At 45.4% G+C, this 24,158-nt stretch overlaps 1 protein-coding gene across 1 annotated transcript in view; it reads right to left on the bottom strand.

Annotated features, from left to right (window-relative positions):
* The window catches only part of itga10 (integrin, alpha 10), a 134,819-nt gene that overhangs the window by 22,492 nt on the left and 88,169 nt on the right, over positions 1–24,158 (bottom strand). Inside the window, exons 9-15 of the mRNA XM_084336733.1 lie at positions 24,145–24,154; positions 21,294–21,367; positions 20,676–20,820; positions 20,434–20,582; positions 19,651–19,794; positions 19,279–19,485; positions 18,900–19,030 (exon numbers count right to left, since the gene is read on the bottom strand). Of these exons, the coding sequence (XP_084192859.1) occupies positions 18,900–19,030; positions 19,279–19,485; positions 19,651–19,794; positions 20,434–20,582; positions 20,676–20,820; positions 21,294–21,367; positions 24,145–24,154 (860 nt within the window). The remainder of the gene's footprint in view (positions 1–18,899; positions 19,031–19,278; positions 19,486–19,650; positions 19,795–20,433; positions 20,583–20,675; positions 20,821–21,293; positions 21,368–24,144; positions 24,155–24,158) is intronic.

Consider the following 24,158-nt stretch of genomic DNA (forward strand, 5'->3'; position numbering starts at 1 on the left):
TGCGGTCAGGCAAGCGATACCGGAGTCTCAAGGCGAGCACAGAAAGACTCAGAAGAAGCTTCTATCCCCAGGCCATCAGGCTGCTAAACGAACAATGAATGAACACTACACAACAACAACCACCAAACGCACATAGCACACACATCCACACGCACACACTCACTTAAACAAACACACTGTAGCACCCACTCCACACACTTTATAGCACACACCCACTTTAAACAAACACACTGTAGCACCCACTCCCCACACTTTATATTTATTGATGAAGGATTGCACTACAACTCGTACACCTTACTGTAAATTGTACCTAAATTGTACCTCATCCCATTTCTGCTTTGCACTAGATAGTACTGTACATTAGTACACTGCATAGTATTGTATATTATATGGTAACTCAGAACATTGTACACATGTCTATACCGAACACTGTGACCTCTTTTTCTTCTTCTAAATTACACGTATACTATGTTTGATACTATCTTGTCTAGCACAGTCTCTGGAGCGTAACAGTAAGAAGCATTTTGTATGAAAGTATTCTGTACTTCTGTATGACAACTATTAAAGAAACTTGAAAGTTTGGGAACAAAGCTAAAAAGTGTTTGCCACCTTGTAACTACGGGGGGTCGGGAAACGCACTGGCTGCCACTCATTAGCAGCCGTGAGTGTTGGCCATCCTGCAGGCTTGCTGTACGTCACCGACTCACTCTCCGGCCGCCATTTTTTATGTGACACGGGTGCCCAGGTGAGCGTGTTGCCGGCGTCCACTCAGGATTTTCACTCAGCGAGACGGGGCCCTGCCCTTGAAGCTGCCAATGGCAGTGCGATCCCTACATTTGGCAAACGCACCGTGGCATTGTGTTTTGCTGACCAGCGTTTCAGCTGGGATTTTGTGTTGGCCAAGGTGTCTACTCCCCTCCTAGGCGCTGACTTTCTCTGCGCCAACAGTCTCTTGGTAGACGTGGGGAATCGCCGGCTCGTCAATGCTGAGACTTTTGGCTCCTTAGCATGTGAGCGCAGTGACACGGCCACAATGACACTGTCCAGTGCCGTCGCGCCCACTGATGATTTCTCCCGCCTCCTGTTGGAGTTCTCGGACATCACAACACCCACCTTCTCGTCCGTGGCCACTAAGCATGGAGTCGTGCATTACATCTCCACGGAGGGCCCGCCAGTACATGCTAGGGCTCGTCGTCTCGACCCACACAAGCTCACCATCGCTAGGAATGAGTTTGCCTCCATGGAGGCACTGGGCATCGTTCGTCGGTCCGACAGTCCTTGGGCCTCGCCTCTCCATCTCGTTCCAAAGGCCAACGGCGGCTGGCGTCCGTGTGGCGACTACCGGCGCCTTAATGACGCCACTACACCTGATCGTTACCCGGTTCCACACATACAAGATTTTTCAGCCCACCTGGCTGGAGCGTCTGTTTTTTCAAAGGTGGATCTGGTGAGAGGATACCACCAGGTGCCGGTTAGCCCTCAGGACATCCCCAAGACGGCAGTTATAACCCCATTCGGGCTCTTTGAATTTTTGAGGATGCCTTTTGGCCTCAAAAATGCGGCTCAGACCTTTCAGAGGTTAATGGACGCCATGCTGCGCAACCTGTCTTTCGTGTTCGTCTACCTAGACGATATCCTGGTAGCCAGCACGTCCAAGGCGGAACACCTAACACACCTCCGACTCCTCTTCAGTCGCCTCAGAGAGCATGGATTAATCATCAACCCAGCAAAGTGTCAGTTTGGTCTGCCTGCCATGGACTTCCTTGGCCACCACATCACTACTGCTGGAGCGGTCCCATTACCAGTAAAGGTGGAAGCGGTGCTGCGGCTCCCACGCCCTACCACGGTTAGGGCCTTGCAGGAGTTCCTGGGGATGGTGAATTTCTATCATCGGTTCATCCCTCAGGCTGCCCACCTAATGCACCCCCTGTATGGGGCTCTCAAGGGCAAGACTCCCAAGCATGCCATCGCCTGGTCCGACGACATGTCAAAGGCGTTCTCGGATACCAAGGAGGCCCTTGCGAGTGCAACCATGCTGACGCACCCCGTGCCTGAGGCTCCCGTGGCATTGACAACTGATGTCTCGGATTATGCCGTTGGAGGCGTATATGAACAGTTGGTCGAGGGCATTTGGCAACCCCTGGCGTTCTTCAGCCGACAACTCCGTTCCAGCGAACAGAAGTACAGCACCTTTGACCGTGAGCACCTCGCCCTGTACTTGGCGGTCAGACATTTCCGTTTCCTGCTGGAGGCTCGCCCTTTCACTGTTTTTGTAGACCACAAACCATTGATTTTTGCTATGGCGAAGGTGTCCGAACCGTGGTCTGCCAGGCAACAGCGCCATCTGGCTTTCATCTCTGAGTTCACCACTGACATCCAGCATGTGGCGGGGAAGGACAACCCTGTGGCTGACTGCCTCTCGCGGGCCGCCATTGGTGCTGTCCACCTGGGAATTGATTACGCCCGTATGGCTGCGGATCAGGTTTCAGACCCAGACATCCAGGCATGCAGGACGGCGGTTACTGGCCTCCAGTTGGCGGACGTCCCCTTCTTTGATGATGGCACGACGCTGCTATGTGATATATCTATGGCGCAGCCAAGGCCAGTTGTTCCACGGGCATGGAGACGACAAGTTTTCGACGCTATCCATGGCCTCTCGCACCCGGGCAGGAAACCATCACAGCGCCTAATGGCAGCAAAATTCGTCTGGCCCAGGATGAAGGTTGACATTGGAGGTTGGGTCAAGACCTGCATGGCATGCCAACGCGCGAAGGTCCATCGACATGTTAAAGCCCCGTTGGAGCGGTTTGATGTGCCTGAGAGGCGTTTTGACCACATCAACGTGGATCTGGTGGGACCCCTTCCTCCCTCCAGGGGGTACACTCACCTTCTGACGATGGTGGACAGGACCACCCGTTGGCCGGAGGCTGTCCCACTCACTGCGACTACTACAGCTGACGTGGCTCGCGCGTTCATCGGTACCTGGGTCGCCCGGTTTCGGTGTTCCCTCTGATCTGTCCTCTGACCGAGGGGCCCAATTCACTTCCGCGTTATGGACTTCCATTACCCAGCAGTTGGGTGTCTCCCTCCACCGCACTACGGCTTACCATCCACAGGCCAATGGCCTGTGTGAACGTTTTCACCGGTCAATGAAAGCTGCTCTCAAGGTCGATCTCCGAGGCGACACCTGGGTCGACAGACTTCCTTGGGTGATGCTGGGGCTCCGTACTGCACCTAAGGAGGACCTTCTTTCATCTTCAGCTGAGCTGGTATACGGCCAACCCCTCCGTGTCCCAGGGGATTTTCTTCCCTGTGTTACGGCCTCCTGGTCAGCACTGGAACAGCGGGATGCTCTGCTGGACAAGGCCAAGGCTTTCTTGCCCATCCCCACCTCGTGCCACGGCGTTCCAAGGGTGCGTGTCCCGCCTCATCTGCAAGCAGCGCGGTATGTGTTTATCCGCTGCGACGCCCATCGAGGCCCCCTACAGCCACCCTACGATGGTCCTTACCGGGTTGTGAAGGCAGGCGATAAGACCTTCGTCGTTGACATAGGGGGGAGGGAAGAACGGATCTCGGTGGATCGCCTGAAGCCTGCTCACCTGGATTTGGACCGCCCCATTAAGTTGGCCCAACCGCCCCGCCGCGGTCGGCCCCCTGGTAGGGCAGTCCCGACGCCTACTCTAGCTACGGCGGACCCCCGGACCTGCCGTCCGAGGCCTGTTCAGGGCCAGCCTACTGCTTTACCGCTGCCTCGGTTTCCTGTGCCTGCCCAGGGGTACCGGAGTCGTTTTGGGCGGGTCGTCAGAGCCCCTGGACGTTTTTTGGGGCCAGTTCTTGTGAATTCTGGGGGGACGTGTGTAGTGGCTACTGGGACATAATTCACGGCATCCTAGCCTTAGGTGGTGTTTACTACATCTCCCGTGATCCTTAGCGGGGGATGACGTAGTTAAAGTGAGACGAATGAAAGATGAATGGCAGTGTTGTTGTGCGACAGTAGAGTGCGTATTAAAATAGTATTTTTGCATCGGAACACGACTCCGTTTTCACTATTATTACCGCATTCCTACAATGTGTTGATTAATCCCACTGGTCACAATGGTGACCGTAATAATGTTTTTGTTATAAGGCTCTGCAAATGTTACTAAATGATGTAGCAATGTATTTCCAGCTAAATTGAAATAATAAACAAATAAAGGGTCTCAATTAAATATGTGGTAGTAAAAAGAACCTGTGGGAGGATTTCAACAAGATAAATGCGACAACAGTGCAAAATATTTCACTATAATATTTATTAAAACATTTTTTTTTAATTTTTACTGCTGCCCCCTGTGTCTATGCAAATGCCCCCGCATGCCTATGCAGGCACGCGTGCCTAGGGTTGCCTACCCCTGCTCTAGACGGTATTTTCGTATGAATGTGTGAATGAAAAAGTAAAACGTTCCTACATCCTGAACGATAGATAATCGATGTTGAATGGGCCATAGTAATGTCAATTTAGCAATACAATTTAAAAAGTTATAGCCCTGCAAAGAAGGTAAACATCTCCATAGACTTACAGTGCTGGCAGTGATCAAACATTGAAAGAATGTGTTGTTTTTTCTTCGAAACCGAGTGGTTTTCAAAATGCTATAAAAAGGAAATGAAGCGATAAAAACACAATCTGCTTTGCCAATGCTGACTGGAAAAGGATTCTTTGATAAGCGATGGGCAGATTAGACACATAGCATAATTTAAAACATAGATTAGGCGATATTAACGTTAACATGGGCCGTGGACCGTGGCATCAAGGAGGTAAAAAGGAAAACCCGGCGCGGCACTGAAAATAATAACTGGATGTCACAGTATGATGTCATAATCAAACATTCTAGAACATTTGTGATGTCACAGTATGATGTCATAATAGACCATTCTAGAACATTTGTAATGTCACAGTATGATGTCATAATCAAACATTCTAGAACATTTGTGATGTCACAGTATGATGTCATAATCAAACATTCTAGAACATTTGTGATATCACAGTATGATGTCATAATCAAACATTCTAGAACATTTGTGATTTCACAGTATGGTGTCATAACCAAACACTCTAGAACATTTGTGATGTCACAGTATGATGTCATAATCAAACATTCTAGAACATTTGTGATGTCACAGTATGATAGAACATTCTAGAACATTTGTGATGTCACAGTATGATGTCATAATAGAACATTCTAGAACATTTGTGTACAGTATATATTCAACAATTCTCTCAGAAGATATCAGATCTCACAAGACAAGTGAAGATCTCACTTGTTGTTTCTGGCTACTTGCCTGTAAGCTTGAATATATTCTGTAGATACAATTTAAAATCCCCACATGGAAAAGGAAACAATGTCCTGTACAATCCTTAATGAGCTGCGTCTGGAGGGAAGGCTCTGTGATGTGGTTATTAAAGTCAACAGCACTGCGTTGAATGCCCACAAGGCCATCCTGTGTGACTGCAGTGACTATTTCAGGTAAGTTTAGCTTGGTTCAGGTTAGCTTGGTTAGTAAACAGATACCATACTGTACTTTTACTGTAAACAGATACTATATTGTACTTCTACTACAAACAGATACTATACTGTATGTCTACTGTAAAAAGATACTATACTGTACTATTGCATTACTTTCAAGTAAATGTTTTACATAAACAACATACACAAATCTAAACAATTTTAATGTTGCTGTGGGACAAAGTGAGGCTAGCCTCCAATCAAATGCCATGTATGTAGATATTATAATTATTATGTTTATATAGTGGATCATACAAATACAAACACAATAGATGTTTTGGAACATTTGATATGTATTGCCCCTCAAGATGCCACAACTGGGCAACATTAAATACGAGATTACTCGTTACTGAAAAAACTAACGCTGTTAAAGGTCAACCTCCACGTTGTATTTTTGTTCAATAAACAATGTGGACTAGGCCAACAGTGACTTTCATGAAGAATTGGAAAAAAAAGTATTGAAATTGACCCAGTTTTAGCGTTTTTATCAAAACATTTTGTCTGCCCAACACAATCACCACGCACGTGCATATTTTAATCAATGGTTCATAACGTGCGCGTGTAATGTCGTCACAACAGGTGTTGGTCACCAGGGGGCTCTGTGAGTCACAGGCAGTAGCAAGGAGGCGGAGCATTATTTCCGGCGTTGGGTGCATGATGCGCATGCGCTGTGATCACACCAGGCAGCCAACGCCGGAAATAATGCCGTTTTGAGCAGTTTATAAAAAATATTTAAAATGTTTATTAGCAATGCAGAGCTTTCAAACCATCCCGTATCTCTGTCCGAAACCCTTGTGCAACTGTGAGTACATTTGAAATGTCTCTGTGATACTTGTATAACGAACGGTTCGGCCAGAACCAGTCCTTCATGGTAAATCTAGGTTGGTTTCCTATTAAGGAGCAAGTGACTGTGGATTCACTCGGTGCATCAGTCACGAAAGGGGCTATGATGAGCTTGGCAAGCCAGAGTAAAACACAGTTTTCATTCAATCAATAACAACATTAACCAGACTCTCGTTGTGTCTATTATGCTAACGCTAACGTTACCTCATTGTGTCTATTCTACAAGCTTTAACGTTACCTAGCCTCTCGTGTCTATCTGCTAACGTTAGCATTAGGCTAACTAACGTTACCACTCGTCCCTAACCCCAACAACAAGCGTAACTAATCAGCGATCTTTTTGTCAGACTAAACTCTCCGCTCGGTGGCAAATTGTGTTGATGTCGGTTTTGTTTCATCAATAAATGAGGCAGAATACACAGTGACTGTATCCTTTTTTATTGCACTTGTTTCGTGCTGCAAACATACATAAGACATCCTACGCGAGACATTAAAGATGGCAGCGTTCTGTTTTCATTCAGACTCTCCAGACAGTGACGCGTCTCTCTTCTGACCAATCAGTGGTCTGCAGTTTTTCACGTGACATTTCTGGAGCTCTCATGCTGATCACCAGCAGCCCCGCCTCCCCACACGGAGACAAACTGAGTACTTTATTTTAGTGGAAAAGCAACATTAGATTCGGCTCATTAATATGCACCTGTGTCCTGTTGTGACGTCGGCGTTTGATAAGCTTTTTTGATTCGCGCGTGCATGTTATTCGTGCGTGGACCTTTTTAACTCTTTCAGAGTGGCATTTCCGGTGTCAAATGGAAATAAATAAATAATGAAATTATATACCAATGATGTAAACTACCCATAATTGATCAGTAGGGTTTAAGCTGGAGGTTGGCCTTTAATAATAACTGGATGTCACAGTATGATCTCATAATCAAAATTCTAGAACATTTGTGATGTCACAGTATGATGTCATAATAGACCATTGTAGAACATTTGTGATGTCACAGTATGATGTCATAATAGAACATTCTAGAACATTTGTGATGTCACAGTATGATGTCATAATCAAACATTCTAGAACATTTGTGATGTCACAGTATGATGTCATAATCAAACATTCTAGAACATTTGTGATGTCACAGTATGATGTCATAATCAAACATTCTAGAACATTTGTGATGTCACAGTATGATGTCATAACCCAAACACTAGAACATTTGTGATGTCACAGTATGATGTCATAATCAAACATTCTAGAACATTTGTGATGTCACAGTATGATATAACATTCTAGAACATTTGTGATGTCACAGGTATGATGTCATAATAGAACATTCTAGAACATTTGTGTACAGTATATATTCAACAATTCTCTCAGAAGATATCAGATCTCACAAGACAAGTGAAGATCTCCCTTGTTGTTTCCGGCTACTTGCCTGTAAGCTTGAATATATTCTGTAGATACAATTTAAAATCCCCACATGGAAAAGGAAACAATGTCCTGTACAATCCTTAATGAGCTGCATCTGGAGGGAAGGCTCTGTGATGTGGTTATTAAAGTCAACAGCACTGAGTTGAATGCCCACAAGGCCATCCTGTGTGACTGCAGTGACTATTTCAGGTACGTTTAGCTTGGTTCAGGTTAGCTTGGTTAGTAAACAGATACCATACTGTACTTTTACTGTAAACAGATACTATACTGTAATTTTACTGTAAACAGATACTATACTGTACTTCTACTGTAAAAAGATAATATACTGTACTTCGACTGTAAACAGATAATATACTGTACTTCTAATGTAAAAATATACTATAATGTACTTCTACTGTAAACAGATACTGTACTAATACTGTAAACCGATACTATACTGTACTTCTACTGTAAACAGATAATATACTGTACTTATACTGTAAACATATACTATACTGTGTGTATACTGTACAAATATGCTATACTGTACTTATACTGTAAACAGATAATATACTGTATTTTACTGTAAACAGATAATATACTGTACTTATACTGTAAACATATAATATACTGTACTTCTACTGTAAACAAATACTATACTGTACTTCTACTGTAAACAGATACTATACTGTACTTGTACTGTAAAAATATACTATTTGTGTCTACTGTAAAAAGATAATATACTGTACTTGTACTGTAAACATATAATATACTGTACTTCTACTGTAAACAAATAATATACTGTACTTCTACTGTAAAATATACTATACTGCACTTCTACTGTAAACAGATACTATACTGTACTTCTACTGTAAAAATATACTATACTGCACTTCTACTGTAAACAGATACTGTACTGTACTTATACTGTAAACATATACTATACTGTACGTCTACTGTAAAAATATGATATACTGTACTTATACTGTAAAAAATATACTATACTGCACTTCTACTGTAAACAGATACTATACTGTACTTCTACTTTAAAAATATACTATACTGCACTTCTACTGTAAACAGATACTATACTGCACTTCTACTGTAAACATATAATATACTGTACTTCTACTGCAAACAGATACTATAATGAAATTTTACTGTAAACAGATACTATACTGTACTTCTACTGTAAACAAATACTATACTATACTTATACTGTAAACAGATAATATACTGTACTTCTACTGTAAACATATAATATACTGTACTTCTACTGCAAACAGATACTATACTGTACTTCTACTGTAAACATATACTATACTGTACTTCTACTGTAAACATATACTATACTGCACTTCTACTGTAAACAGATACTATACTGTACTTCTACTGTAAAACTATACTATACTGCACATCTACTGTAAACAGATACTATACTGTACTTCTACTGTAAACAGATACTATACTGTACTTCTACTGTAAACAGATACTATACTGTACTTCTACTGTAAAAAGATACTATACTTCTACTGTGCTAAGACCCTATACTTCTACAGTGAAATTATATGACTACACAGGACAGAATGTTGCTTACTGTTTACTCATCAGATATCTCTATACTCTGCGTCCCACAGAGCCCTCTTCACTCGCTGGAGTGACTCAGAGAAAGCAGTCTACAGTATCCCTGGGGTGTCCCCGGGTATGATGCAGCTCATCATAGAGTACTCCTACACACGCCTTGTGCTGGTGACAGCAGAGAACGTGGAAGAGCTTCTGGTGGCTGCAGACCAGCTTCTCGTCACTGGCATAGTAGGAGCGTGCTCTGACTTCCTAGAAGGCCAGCTGTCTCTGGAAAACTGTGTCGGCATCTGGAGGTTGGCGGACATCTACAACTGCCCTGACCTGAGGCGCAAGGCCCATCTCTGCATCGTGTGCCACTTTGAGGAGATGCTGCGCGTCTCACAGGAGTTTGTGGAGCTGTCCCCGCAGCAACTGGTGGACATCATCGAGAGGGATGATCTGAACGTGAAGAGCGAGGAAACGGTGTTCGAGGCCGTCCTCCGTTGGATCGACCACTCCCGTGAGGAGCGTAAAACACACATCCCTTTGCTGCTGCCCAAGGTAACTAATTGTATTACTGTGCATTACATTAAAACAACTCTAGGTTCCCTAGTACAGTGGTTCTCAAACACTTGGGTCCAAACTGTTCCCTACCAACAGAATTCCAGTGAAACCGTCTACAACTAGGGATGCTCGATATTGGCTTTTTTACCGATACCGATATACCGATATTGTCCAACTCTTAATTTCCGATACCGATATCAACCGATATCAACCGATACCGATATATGCAGGGTTTTCCCCCCAAAAAAATGGAATAATTTCAGGTAATTAACATTACATATCTCTTGTTGTGGAAGTAACATAACATTATGCATACTTTTGACAATAAATAAAATCAGAATTGGTTCTTACTTGCTTGCCTGGGTAAATAAAGGTTATAGAAAGAAATTAAATAAAAGGAAAAAAATTGAAAACCGATACCGATATTTTCCGATATCACATTTTAATGCCGATATCGGCCGATAATATCGGTAGGCCGATAATATCGGACATCCCTATCTACAACCGATGTCTAAGTTGTACCCGCTGTCTGCTTGTTTCTTCCCAGGTTCGCATGGGCTTGATGAGGCCTGACTACTTCAGGAGCAACGTCCAGAACAACCCTGTGGTGAGGGACAGCCACGACTGCAGGCCTCTCATCCTCAGCGTCCTGAACCCCCCTGGCTCCGACAGGCTCCCAAACCCCTTGACCCGTCCACGCCTGCCCCAAGAGGTCCTATTGGCCATCGGATACCGGGATGGCGGCATCCTGACCATGGAGGCTTACGATATCCAAGCCGGTGGATGGATGGACGTGAGTGTTGAGGGGGAGAGTCCCCGGAGACGCCACGGCACCGCTTATCTCCACGGTCTGGTCTACTGCGTCGGTGGCCGGGACGGCAGAAAGACTCTCAACAGTGTGCGCAGGTTCAACCCCGTCACTCGCAGCTGGCTGCAGGCGGCTCCCATGCACTCACGCCGCTATCAGCTCAGCGTGGTCGTGTTGGGCGGCTGTATCTACGCCATGGGAGGGTATGACGGTGTGGTATAATATGTCCTCATGTAAATATACTCCCCTCCCCTGTGTCCCCCCTTACCTGCACCCCCCCCCCCCCCCCTCTCTGTGGAATAAGACATTCCTCTCCCCAAACCTGTACCCCCCCCCCCAATTGACCTATCAAATGGGACCACACACCCCCCTTGTTGAACTATAAAGGGCTCCTCCCGACCACAATCGAGGTCTTCTTACCTGGGTCATTTCAGCTGATCACCTGGGGGAAGCCCTCAGCCATTCTCTCTATGTAATTCTATCTGTTTGGTTAATAAACCCTTGTTATTATCCAAGCCTCGGTTGACTGAGAACATTCTTCATCAGGATATCTACAAATATCCCACAACGGAGACGAACAGACGTCACAGATGGAGACGAACACCGCAGAGCGATATGAGCCTGAAATCAACCAGTGGACAGTGATCTCACCCATGCTGGAGCGCAGGAGCGCCGCCGGGGCAGCAGCCCTCCAGGGCAAGGTGGGTGGAACTGAGGGACACAGGGTGCTAGATGAACCCAAGGAACGTTAGATCAGAAATCATAAATGTCTTTATTGCCAAGTAAGCTTGCACATACAAAAGATGTGTCTGGGTCCTTTGGTGCATCAACATTAACAGACAATTAAAGTAGAATGAAATCAAATGGAATATATAAACTAAATTAGAATATTCTTTCTTATTACAGGTTTACATCTGTGGTGGCGAGAACTGGGGGGAGCGTCTGTTCACAGCTGAGTGCTACAGCCCAGACACCGACCAGTGGACTCTGATCGCCCCCATGAGCAGCAGGCGTAGCGGAGTGGGAGTGGCTGCATACGGAGAACAAGTCTATGCGGTAGGTGCACACGGAGACAAATGCTTTATACTCGATATTTCTATAGATATGTATCATTTGACTTGCCATGCTGCTGTGATTCCCTCATTTCCCTAAATGGATTAATACAGTGTCTGCCTGCCTGAGCCACACACTAAAACATTCCTCTCATGTGTCCTGTCCTCAGGTGGGAGGGTGGGGCCGTGGAGTCCTGTGTAGCGCGGAGGCCTACAGCCCCTTGACTGACTCCTGGAGCGCCCTGCCCAACATGCTCACCCCCCGCCGCAGCTTTGGCATCGCGGTGCTGGACGACCTGCTCTTCGTGGTCGGAGGCTACAATGATGACTTCAGCACCATCTCCAACGTGGAGCGCTACGACCAGAGCAGCGACAAGTGGACTGTAGCCGAGGACATGAAGATCCAGCACGGTCGCCTAAGCTGCTGCATAATGCATGGCCTGCCATTTAATATGAGCCAGTACGCTGCTCCCCGTGGAGGAGGAGGAGGAGGAGGAGGAGGAGGAGGAGGAGGAGGAGGAGGAGGAGGCAGCAGGGGATCCATCTAAGAACCTTAAACATTTATTAGACCATTGCTGTTTACATAATGGATTAAGATGCAATCACTCAGTGACAGCAGGGGTCCACTTTCCCATAATGCATGCTGAACCCCATCTGCACACACACACACACACACACACACACACACACACACACACACACACACACACACACACACACACACACAGAGAGACACTCGTCAGTTCATATTTAGCACGAGTGATACTTGAGTGCATCCCGTCCGTGACGCCGTCTTGATTGACAGCTCCTATTAGCCCCTCGGCCAGTCCTTCCATTCACACGCCGCCTCCTCCTCACCTGACTCCCATCTCTCAGACGGGCAGCGCGGGCTATATCTCTCTCTCTCTCTCTCCCTGCTCTCTCAGACGGGCAGTGCGGGCAGAGTGTGTGTGTGTGTGTGTGTGTGTGTGTGTGTGTGTTGCGCTATTCTACAGCAACAGACACTTGACGAAGAAAGTCTGCAGACCTTGTTATGTGAGGTAGAATCAATCATCGACGACAGGCCCATCACCACAGCCTCTAATGACCCTAACGACCTAGAACCTCTCACACCCAACCACCTACTTGTGATGAACACCAAACCTTCTGTAGCACCTGGAGTGTTCACACCAGAGGACTGCTACCCTAGACGCAGATGGCGGCAGGTACAATATATGGCCGACCTTTTTTTGAAGAGATGGACAAAGGAGTACCTGCCCGAGTTACAGGAACGCCAAAAATGGATACGGAAAAGAAGGAACTTTGATACCGGAGATATTGTTCTCATCATTGATGATACTGCCCCCCGCAACTCCTGGGTCCTGGGGCGGGTCATACAAACCGTGCCCGACTCCAGAGGACTGGTTAGACAGGTTCAAGTGAGAACCCAGACTAGCACTCTTCGCAGACCGATCACAAAGTTGTGCCCGCTGCTCGAGGCTCCTACATAGAACACACACCGCCCCCCACCCTGTTCACTAATACACCCTTACTGATCACTTGGAAGATGGAAGATTTTTTTGCTTGGATTTTGATTTTTGAATGGACTATACATTTTGGCTCCTTTTTTATATTTTGAAAGTTGTAATTGTTTCGTTTGCCTACAAGGACAATTAGAGGCCGACATGTAGGAGCCAAATCATATGATGATAAATTGTATCTTTATTGCCCCCTTAGACATATAGTTTATTATGCCATTCGTGCTTTGTGTTTATTAATATATGTCAATGAATTCCAAGATGGAGACTTACCTGGTCAACTCCCCTTTTTTCCCACGTTCCCCCTAACCCCTCCTATAACATGGCAGGTGATTTAGAGTTAATGCAGGCCCAGGTGGAGCGGTACCATATCGTTTTTCCACCGCACTCAATTTGCATTTGATTGACAGTTTACGTTAATTTACATAACCCTTTTTGTTTGTTTTAAAGTGGTAGGCAGCTATTGGGGCTGTTGTGACTCGCTTTCCAATAAATCCTGTTTGTTTTGAAAGTACATCGGATCAGCGTCATCTTTTCTTTTGGACTGCAATTCGGAGCGTGTTGGACTAACAACGCATTACCTGGAGCCTCAAGGCAACTGTGGTTCGTATGATTGCTTTCACAATTAGATTAGATTAAAATGTAGTGTCATGATACAGCACAAGTAAAGTACAACGGAAATATCTGTGGCCTCCAACCAGTGCTAATGTAACATTACAGTACATGCACACTCTCTTAACCTTACCTATTCATTATTAATATTTTCTTTGAAAGTTCAGTCTAGATTTAGAGTATGGACATTAACCAGTCCCTAAGGGAAAATCCATACATCTAAGGGAAAAATCCACTGTAAAACCTGAATTCCTATTATGTGACTAATATTATCTTAAACAGGTGCATCTAGATTAGGGATGTCCGATCGGCCTACCGATATTATCGGCCGATATCGGCATTAAAATGTGATATCGGAAAATATCGGTATCGGTTTTCGATTTTTTTATTTAAATTTTTTTTCTATAACCTTTATTTACCCAGGCAAGCAAGTAAGAACAAATTCTGATTTTATTTATTGTCAAAAGTATGCATAATGTTGTGTTAATTCCACAACAAGAGATATGTAATGTTAATTACCTGAAATTATTAAATTTTTGGGGGGGGGGAAACCCTGCATATATCGGTATTGGTTGATATCGGTTGATATCGGTATCGGAAATTAAGAGTTGGACAATATCGTGTGTGTGTGTGTGTGTGTGTGATGGATATAAGCGTGGCAGAGAAAGTGTTAATATACATATATATATATATTTTTTATTATTATTATTATATATTTTTCTTATTAGAAATGTTTTCCTCTGTGAAAAAAACAATGCCAGTGAATTTTTTTCTTCTTCAAAAATGTCCAAGTGACAGCTCTGAGCTCTCTCACCTGGCCTGATCCCATAACAGTAACACATAATGGCCAGCTGTCAATCAGTCACTGCAAAAAGATTGCACGGGTTGGGCTTAAGAATATAATTATCCAATCAAAATAGGGTATTTGAGTTTAAAAAAGGCGGGTAGTGAGGTTAGGCGCACTTGATTGATTGGCGTTCACGCCGTGCCACATTGTGTTGACAGACAAACTTAAGATCCAATCAGAGATTGGCGCCAGCTAATGAGACGGCTAGGGTGGAAGCGTCAACACGACTCTTTGTACAGGAATCGGAGCTAGTATAAGGAGTTTGGGGGAGGATTCGCGAAACATGTGTTTACCTGTGGCCAGGGAGAATCGGGAGTTGCATTGAAACCTACCAAGCAACCCCAGATAGACCCCCACGACCAAGGTTATCGAACTACCTGGTCAGACGGGCCGACATAGTCTCGCTCTGAGTGGGCTGGCTGGGGAAGACGAATGGAGACCTTTTTCATCAGAAAATATCGAGGTGGCTAGGTGGTGTAGTGGGCAAGGCACTCGCCACCAACGCAGGAGACGCTGGGTTCGAGCCCAACTCTCGGCGTTGCTACCAGCTTGGCTGGTCGCTCATACTAACACAATTGGCAGTGTTAGGGGTGGGAAAGCTGGTGGGTGGGTCCTGGTCGTTGTAAACAGCGACTCCTACAGTTCGGTCGGGGCGCCTGCACAGCGAGGGAAGGATCTGGAGGGAGGTAGTGTGACCTTCCACACGTTACACTCTCCCGGTGAGAGTCTGCGCTGCCAGGCTGGCTGCCGGCTGGCTGCACATGTGTCGGAGGAAAGCATGTGATAGTCTCCGGCCTCCCGGACCAACAGTAGGGGGGGGGTGCGCAACAACCAGGAAGGGGGTTGGGAATTGGCATAACGACTAACAGTGGGATGGGAGAAAAATCGGAAAAAGAAGGGGGGGGGGGGGGGGGGGGGGGGGGATTTAAAAAAAATGTAAAAAAAAATCGAAGGATGGATTTAATTTACAAGTGATCAGATGGGAGGGAGTCTATTTACGAGGGACACTATTTCCTCGTAAGAAGTAAGTCGTCAATGGTGAGTGATTTTTTTTTTTTATATATTTAGTAGCCTGTGTTGATTATGAATTAATTGGCCCGCTGTGGCCCTGCGTGTGTAATGCAGGACCTCTTTAGCACGGCGGCGCACGTGAGTGTGTGTTGGCGACGCGCGCCGTGGTTATTGATATTGAGTTGGAGCCTGTGTTGATTATGAATTAATTGGCTGTGGCCTGGCCTCTGTGTGTGTGTGTGTGTGTGTGTGTGTGTGTGTGTGTGTGTGTGTGTGTGTGTGTGTGTCGTTCATTTCCTATAGTGCTGAGTGATGTGAATGTAATGTCCTAACCCAACCCCCTCCAATGTACAGTAAATGACCTAACCCAAGAATACACGAGACCCTCTTCTAGTATGGTTTCATCGATATTCCAATGTACAGTTTTGCTTGTACAGTTGTACAGTTTCCCCCACCCCGCCTACCCATATAATTTCCTATAATTTCCTTTGTTGTGAGGGACCAGATTGGGAGACAGTAAGATATTGGTGAAAGAAAAATTGCATGTAGATATGTCTTTGAAACAGTGAGGGTAAGAAATGGTCTGATGATCTGGCTGTAAACAAATAGTTTTTGATTTGCCTTCTTGACTAAGCTATTGATGTGATGTTTGTAAGTGAGGCGTGTGTGTCAAGAGTTACTCCAAGTTATTTTACTAGTGCCTTTTGTCTTTAACTGTAGTGTCTGTCTGCTGTCTTTATAACCACACTGTGTGTCTGTACTTCTTTCTTTCTTTCTTTTTTGATCTTTTCACCTGCACAGCGCGATCTCTCAGCGTCGGGGGTCTGCGTTTTGGAGGGTACGCCGCCCCCGTCGCTTCCTGATTCTGCTGCGCAGGCGCACCAACCGACCTGTAGGAGTCGCTGTCCACAACGTCCGATCCCCACCCATCAGCTTCCCACCCCCTAATACTGCCAATTGTGTTAGTATGAACGACCAACCAAGCTGATAGCAAGGCGGAGAGCTGGGCTCGAACCCAGCGTCTCCTGCATTGGTGGTGAGCGCCTTGCCCACTGCACCACCTAGCCGCCCCTGTCTGTACTTCTTTATTAAACATTTTTGTATCTCTCCCGTCCTCCCCAATATTTTTTACTCACAGCCACCACTGACACACATTGGGGGATGTTTTAAAAATATAATTTAACATACAATATAATATAATTATTTGTGCTTCACCAAAAAGAATTTTTATTCCAAGCCGTCGGTCCATAGAAACAAAAAGCTTCTTCGCCATATTTCTTATTTCATTGTCGGCACCTGGAGCAGGTCCGCACTTGGACTTGAGGGGGCGGTTTGGAACATGTCTATGTAGGCAGTCACAGTGGTAGGACGGTGCCAGACCATTAACTCTTTCACGGCCAACAACGTTTATATACGTTATTGGGCGCCAACGGTTAAGGGCCATAAACGTATATTTTTATTTTAATATTCTATTCAATGTCACGGACCCGTATGTTGGCATTAAAAGGCATACTGGGACACCGAGGGTGCAGTACCGGCCAGATCCTGCTAGTTGGCAGTATCGAGAGTGCAGTAAACCCTGTTCCAGACCGGGTGTTACGTTTTAAACCGCTCCGGGCGCAGTTTTCTAGTACAGGGAAGCCTAGGGCTTCACTCGATCGCATTGAATCGTTGGATGTGTTGTGCTGGATTATGTCGTGGACCAGATGGACATCAGATGGACCAGATGGCGATCAAACAATTGGAATATTCTTTTTGGAATACCCCTGACCACAGGTAAGGACTATCTGACGTCAATTTCAGCTTGATCCAACAATGTTTTCATACCGATCCAGCTAATCGGCGTGTGTTGTGGTAATAACTAATGTCGTTACTGGCAATCAAAGCATGAGAAACGACCCCCCCCCCCCCCTTTCATGCATTCATGATGAAACATAATACCTATTATATACATTTGATTTGGAAGTAGTAGCGTGTCCAGGGACGAAACGCCAATGCTTTTAGTAGAATTCACGCTGCGCCCTATAGCCAGCCTATAGCCCGGATCATTCAGAAATTATACTTATATTCACCACGACATAACGTGCGGACGTATTCATGCTAAAATGTATTCTTTTTTGCATCTTGGACAGAAGATAGTTACTGTCAAATGACCATAGTATTGTATCCATAGCTATAATATAGAATATAGATAGCTCTACAAACAAGGTGACGCACAGTGAAAATATGTAATGGAAACCTGGCTAGAACAGGATGAGGAAAGGCCTCGGCCCTGAATGAGTCAAGAGCTTTAAAAACAAGCAAGAGAATTTTTAAATCAATCCTGAAAACAACCGGGAGCCAATGCAGTGAAGCTAAAACTGGAGTAATATGTTCCCTCATCTTAGTTCTAGTTAAAATTCTGGCTGCCGCATTTTGGACAAGTTGTAATCTGTCAGTTGTTTTCTTTGGCAGGCCAGAAAAAGGTGCATTACAATAATCAAGCCGAGAGAAAAGAAAAGCGTGGATCAGCGTTTTTGCATCATCCAGGGACAGATAGGCTCTAATTCGTGCAATATTTCTAAGATGAAAGAAGCCAATCTTCGTAACATGATTAATGTGTGTATTGGTGAAATTCAATTAGACATAGACTAGGTTAAAAACACAATTAGACATAGACTAGGTTAAAAACACAATTCGGTTATTAACTATGTTTTCAGGAAACTATTTAATAGATGTCAAAATGATGGATTATGCTGATCAAGTCTCTGTTACCCATTTTTCTGAAAACAACAGGATCCATAGAATAGAAGGTAGTAGACGGCAGCCAAAAAGCTTATCGCTATGAGATGGAAAGAACCTGAGAAGCTCACAGTAATTAACTGGTCCCTGACATTGCTGGATGTTATTTATTTGGAGATCTCGACTGCTCGTGTGGTTGGGGTGGGACAAGCAGGTATTGAATTGTGGACTGCGGCAGCCGAGGTGGTCAAAGGCACAATATAGTGGCGGAGTGAGGGTGGGGTGTTTGTCCTGGGGGATCCGGGCGGTCTTGTCTAATGTCACCTACCTGAGCAGTACAGCATTGCCCTGAGCTCCCACATCTCTACCTACCTGAGCAGTACAGCATTGCCCTGAGCTCCCACATCTCTACCTACCTGAGCAGTACAGCATTGCCCTGAGCTCCCACTGCCAGGTCCAACAACTCATCTCCATCCAGGTCCAGCCGCGCGCTCACACTCCGACCAAAATAACGCAGCGTGGGGGAGAGGGACGACGCTGGGATACGCTGGAGAGAGAAAGAGGGAGAGAGAGAGAGATACAGACAGACAGGCAGATAGATAGGCAAAAAGAAAGAAAGAAACAGCATTAGGTTAGCATTTGCAACATAGTATGGAATTAATCTACCAATCTCCAACCCGCCTTCTTTTCTTGATCCTCCAATCACAGCCGTCGCTGTCCGAGGGAAGCAACCGTTGTGATTGGATGATCAAGAAAAGAGGGCGGGGTTTGAGATAGCCTTGCGGTGTCTTCTACCTGTTTGAAACTGTGGATGATGTAGATGCCCTCTCCGTGGTAGATATAGATGGCCCCTCTGTGGTCGTCCTCCAGCGGGGCTCCCACCAGCAGGTCAGTGTAGCCGTCGTGGTTGAGATCAGGAGCGGCCGCCATGGCGTAGCCAAACCTGGCGTCCTGTGCCTTCTCGTCCGCCCTCAGAGTGCCGTTGAATATAAACACCTCCTCCTGGGGGACAAGTCGAGAGGAAGGGATGGAGACAAAATGTGTGTAAAAGAAGATGATGTTTAGGTGAGAAAACCGAATCAAAACACTGACGGATGCTGTTTATTCTAATATGATATATAATATGATGTGATACTACACAGGTGTAGACGCTGTGGCCTGCCTCACCCCACTCAGTGTGTAGATGTACACTTTGCCGGCCTCCTTGTTGCCTGAGCCCAGGTACATGGGTGCTGCCACCAGCAGGACATCCGTGATGCCGTCCTGGTCGATATCCAGCACACACACCTCACTGCCATAGTAGGACCCGATCTGCACACAGGGAGGGAGGGAGTCACCGGACGTGCACGTTCTCTCACCCGGAGCAACATTGGGGGGCAAACCAATCCCTCCCATTAACTTTCAACGGAGGACGTGCGGCTGATTGAGTGCAAATGCAACCTTAGCTTGGCAACACGATGAAAACCTTTGATTTCAGTCAGACTTCATGCGATCTTCGAATCAATTGAAGGTTCCATTCCAGAATTTGTTATTCTGGTTATTAGTCATTAGTTCCCAGGGAGGATGAAGGAGAAGTTGCTTATTGCAGTCTGTTTCCCTTCCGGCTTCTTTTAGTTAGAGAGACGTGTGTAAAACTTGACCTGTTGTCATCAGCCCTAGGATCCTGTGTTGCACCGTCACGCTCATCGGCTACCAGTCTGACGGGAGCAAAGCCACACAGATTACAGTGAGAATCCACTGTACAGAGGAGGGAGGTAATACTTCTGTTTACTACCAGTAGGTGGCGGCCTAGCTTTACTTTCTAGAAGAAAGAAAAAAAGTAAAGGTTTCTGTAGTCTTGTTATGTTTCACCGTTTTCTATGAAAGGACGGAATGAAGAAAGAAAGAAAGAAAAAAAGAAAGAAAGAAAGAAAGAAAGAAAGAAAGAAAGAAAGAAAGAAAGACTAGTACCTGTTCCCCATTGAGGGCCTGAGCTATGTTGACGTCGCCATCATTGCTGAGTTCAAACAGGATGACTTTGCCTTTGTGTTTGAACCTGGGAGCCCCAGCGACGTACAGCGTCTTCCAGTCCCCCACGACCACAGACGATACTGTGTAACCTGCACATACAAGTAAGACATGTCACCGGTTGAAAGTACTGCCGCCTTCAAAGTGAACCTGTAGCACTTCACAGTGGTGTGACGTCTGGGTACCTAGATAAGCAGCATGGTTCTTCAGCTCCAGAGGGAACTCGGCCTCAAAAGCCTCTCTGGGGGGAATGATGCGTCCGTTGCGGCCCTCTTTCAACACTCCACCGTCCCAGTCATACGCCCCCACCATCCCAAACAGGATCCCGTCCTGGAGGGTCAGAGGCCAGGCATGAGGGATACAGGTAAAAGATGACATTCTAAAGAAATATATATATATATTAGTGCTGTCAATAGATAAAAAGTTTTTTACTAATTAATCTCACAATTTTCTGTAATTAATCTAGATAAAAAATCGCATTTTTCTACTTAACAGATATTTACTTGAGTAAAATCATGGAATTAATGTAAAATCAACACAAAGAAAGTATATTTAGATTCAAAGACTATTTTAATAGCTTTCTTTGAATACAATTTCTCTCCTGTGAAATACAAATGTTCAACAAAACCATCAACATTGACTCAGCTAGACAGCTTTCTTATATTATATTGAACATTTTTCACTCCATAGATTAATCTAGATTTTTTTTTTAACGCTTTAAATCATTTAAATTAATCTCCAGAGTTAAAGCATTCATTTTGACAGCCCTATATATTCACACAGATCCTGTAGACTGGACTCACATCCAGGGTGTGTGTGGAGAAGCCGATCTGAGACATCTCCATGTTGAAGGCGCTCTCGTTGTAGCCCAGCGTGCCTATGGATGGAGGAGCAGAGGTAGAAATGTAAGGGGTCTTTACCTCACGTAGCCATACTCTGGGGTCTAACCTAGTGGGTCTCAGCCTGGGCATCCGAGCCCCGGGGAACTGCAAGAGGCTTTTGAGAGGCAGGGACTAAGAGTTTTTGTAGGGGGGTGTGTGGTAATATAATCGGTGGCTCCGAAAGCGGGGTCTGCGTAGGCCACCTTGAGTGATTGTACCATTTCTTATTATTCTTCTGCCATTGGAGTCTATGGCATTGGCAGCCCATAGAACCGTATGGCAGAAAGTTAAGAAAATTGGCAGACTGATTCGGGAAAGTACACTGACCCCTGTCACCAACTCCCATGTCCCCAGCTCCCAGTGTCAAAGTTGGAGGTGTATTTATGCACACAACTTTTGAAGGGTGAGTCAGATTTTCAAAAACAAGCTACCGTTGGAATCCTTGGCTCAAGCCGAGTTCAACTAACCCTATGACGTAATTTGCCGCCATATTGGATTGCCGCCATTTAGCATTTTGTGAAAACACTTAAAACGCTACTCCTCCTACAGATTTTCCCCAATCTGCACGAAACGTGGTACACATAATCTGTATGCATAATGCATTCACCAATTGAATTTGGTGACAAAGCCGCCAAACAGGAAGTTGAGTCATGTCTCAGAAATGCTTTAATGTATCAAACCCACATTTGGCAGACTGTTTATGGACCCTCACATGATCTCTGTTGCCAAGTGGCATGTTGACAACTCATGCACTCTAGCGCCACCAATGTGTCAAAGTTGGAGTTGTGTTTATGCCTGTAACCTTTGAACTGTATGTCAGATTTTCAAAATTATTTCAAAGGTACTCACAGTTGCACGAGGGTTTCGGACAGAGATACGGGATGGTTTGAAAGCTCTGCGTTGCTAATAAACATTTTAAATAATTTGTATAAACTGCTCAAAACGGCATTATTTCCGCCGTTGGGTGATCACAGCGCATACGCACCATCCCGTATCTCTGTCCGAAACCCTCGTGCAACTGTGAGTACCTTTGTAATTTCTCTGTGATACTTGTATAACGAACGGTTCGGCCAGAACCAGTCCTTCATGGTAAATCTAGGTTGGTTTCCTATTGAGGAGCAAGTGACTGTGGATTCACTCGGTGCATCACAGTCACGAAAGGGGCTAATGACAATGTGGAGCAATATGAAATGAAAATGGGGGACCCTGATGTAAACAAGACAAACGTCTTTCTCTGGTCTGCATCCCCTTAACAATTGTATGTATTGAGCCGTACTGTATTGTACCCATTCTGCAATCTGTTAAATAACGTTTTCATTCATTCATTCATGGAACTGTTACACTGAGCTTGCACTGAATTTGTTGAGAAACCTGCTTCTGCAGCAGTCTGTGTGTGAGCAACCAGTCAGCAGCATTGTGAATTTAGAGATTCACTAAAAGACACATTGAGAGACAGGTTTGTGTGTGGATTAAGAAATGAAGGTGCACAGAAGAAACTACTGACAGAGAGTGATTTGACACTGGAGAGAGCTGTCAATATCAGTGTTAATGGCATCAAAGGAAGGGCACAGAAATTTACGATAAATCTAGTTTTAAAAGAAACACTGGAAATTACAAAAAGAAGAGACATGTTCATGCTGTTGAACAAGGCGATAGAACAGCTAGTGACTCCTCAGAGGAAGAGGAGAGGATAAATCTCCTCCTCTGGTCATTATTTGGGTAGAACACACTTTTTTTTAATTTTTTTGAGCCATTTTAATCTCCAGGATTGCAGGTAGATTAATCTAGATTAAAAAATTGAATCTATGCCCAGCTCTAATATATACATATATTATCTTGTTTATAATCTCTGTAGTTAAAGTTTTGTTTTTCTCCCCTGAAATAATGTGAAATCTGAATAGATAATCTATGCATCTTTTTTGTTTTTTTTTGGCATCATGACTCAAGTGAAGAGCCGCTGGTCTAACACACCCTGTGGGAGAATCAGGACACTCTGTAGGGTGTCTCTGTCCTCACGCATGTTTTTACACATGTCCTCCCTTCCTTCCTCTCCCTCTGCTCACCATCTCCTCTTAACCCAGACAGCGGTGGTGCCGAGTGCCCTCGTTCTCCCGAAGACCCCGGGTGGCAGGCTTTGCAGTACTGTACTTTCCCCTCACCTTCCTCCTCTCCTGTAGCTTCCTCTCTCGTTTCCTTACATAATGTTTGAGGGTGGCATCATTTTTCACCAGCCTCGCTCCTGCAAGTGTTGTGATAGCTGTAGCAGCCTCCCTTCTCTGCCTCCTCCTCCTCCTCCTCCTCCTCCTCCTCCTCCTCCTCCTCCTCCTCCTCCTCCTCCTCCTCCTCCTCCTCCAGGAACATGACTTTCATCCTTCCCTCTCTCTCTCCCTCTAGGATACACAGTGGCACAGAGCCCTGCCTTGCTCCTCTTCCTTCTGGTGGCGTAAAACTTTCCTCTTGTTTTCCCCCCCCATTAACTCCACCCTCTTTCTACCTCCTTTTCACCTCCTTCTGTTCTCCTTCACTCCCACCCTTTCCTCCTCCATCACTCAGTCATCGCACATCCTACCCCCCCCCCCCCCCCCCCACACACACACACCTTATGCCCTTGCTTCTCCATTGACCATATTCACACGGTGGCCATTTTGCTCTTATGTCATGCCCGGTTTTCTTTCCACCCTGTTCCCATATCTCCACCTTCTTGCTTCTTCATTTCCTCCCTCCTCCCTCCCTCCTTCCCTCTCCCCTCCCTCGCCCTCTCTCCCTCCCTCACCTTCCAGAGTGAAG

Source organism: Notolepis coatsorum, assembly GCF_963971535.1.
Source record: "Notolepis coatsorum genome assembly, chromosome: 19".
NCBI lineage: Eukaryota > Metazoa > Chordata > Actinopteri > Aulopiformes > Paralepididae > Notolepis > Notolepis coatsorum.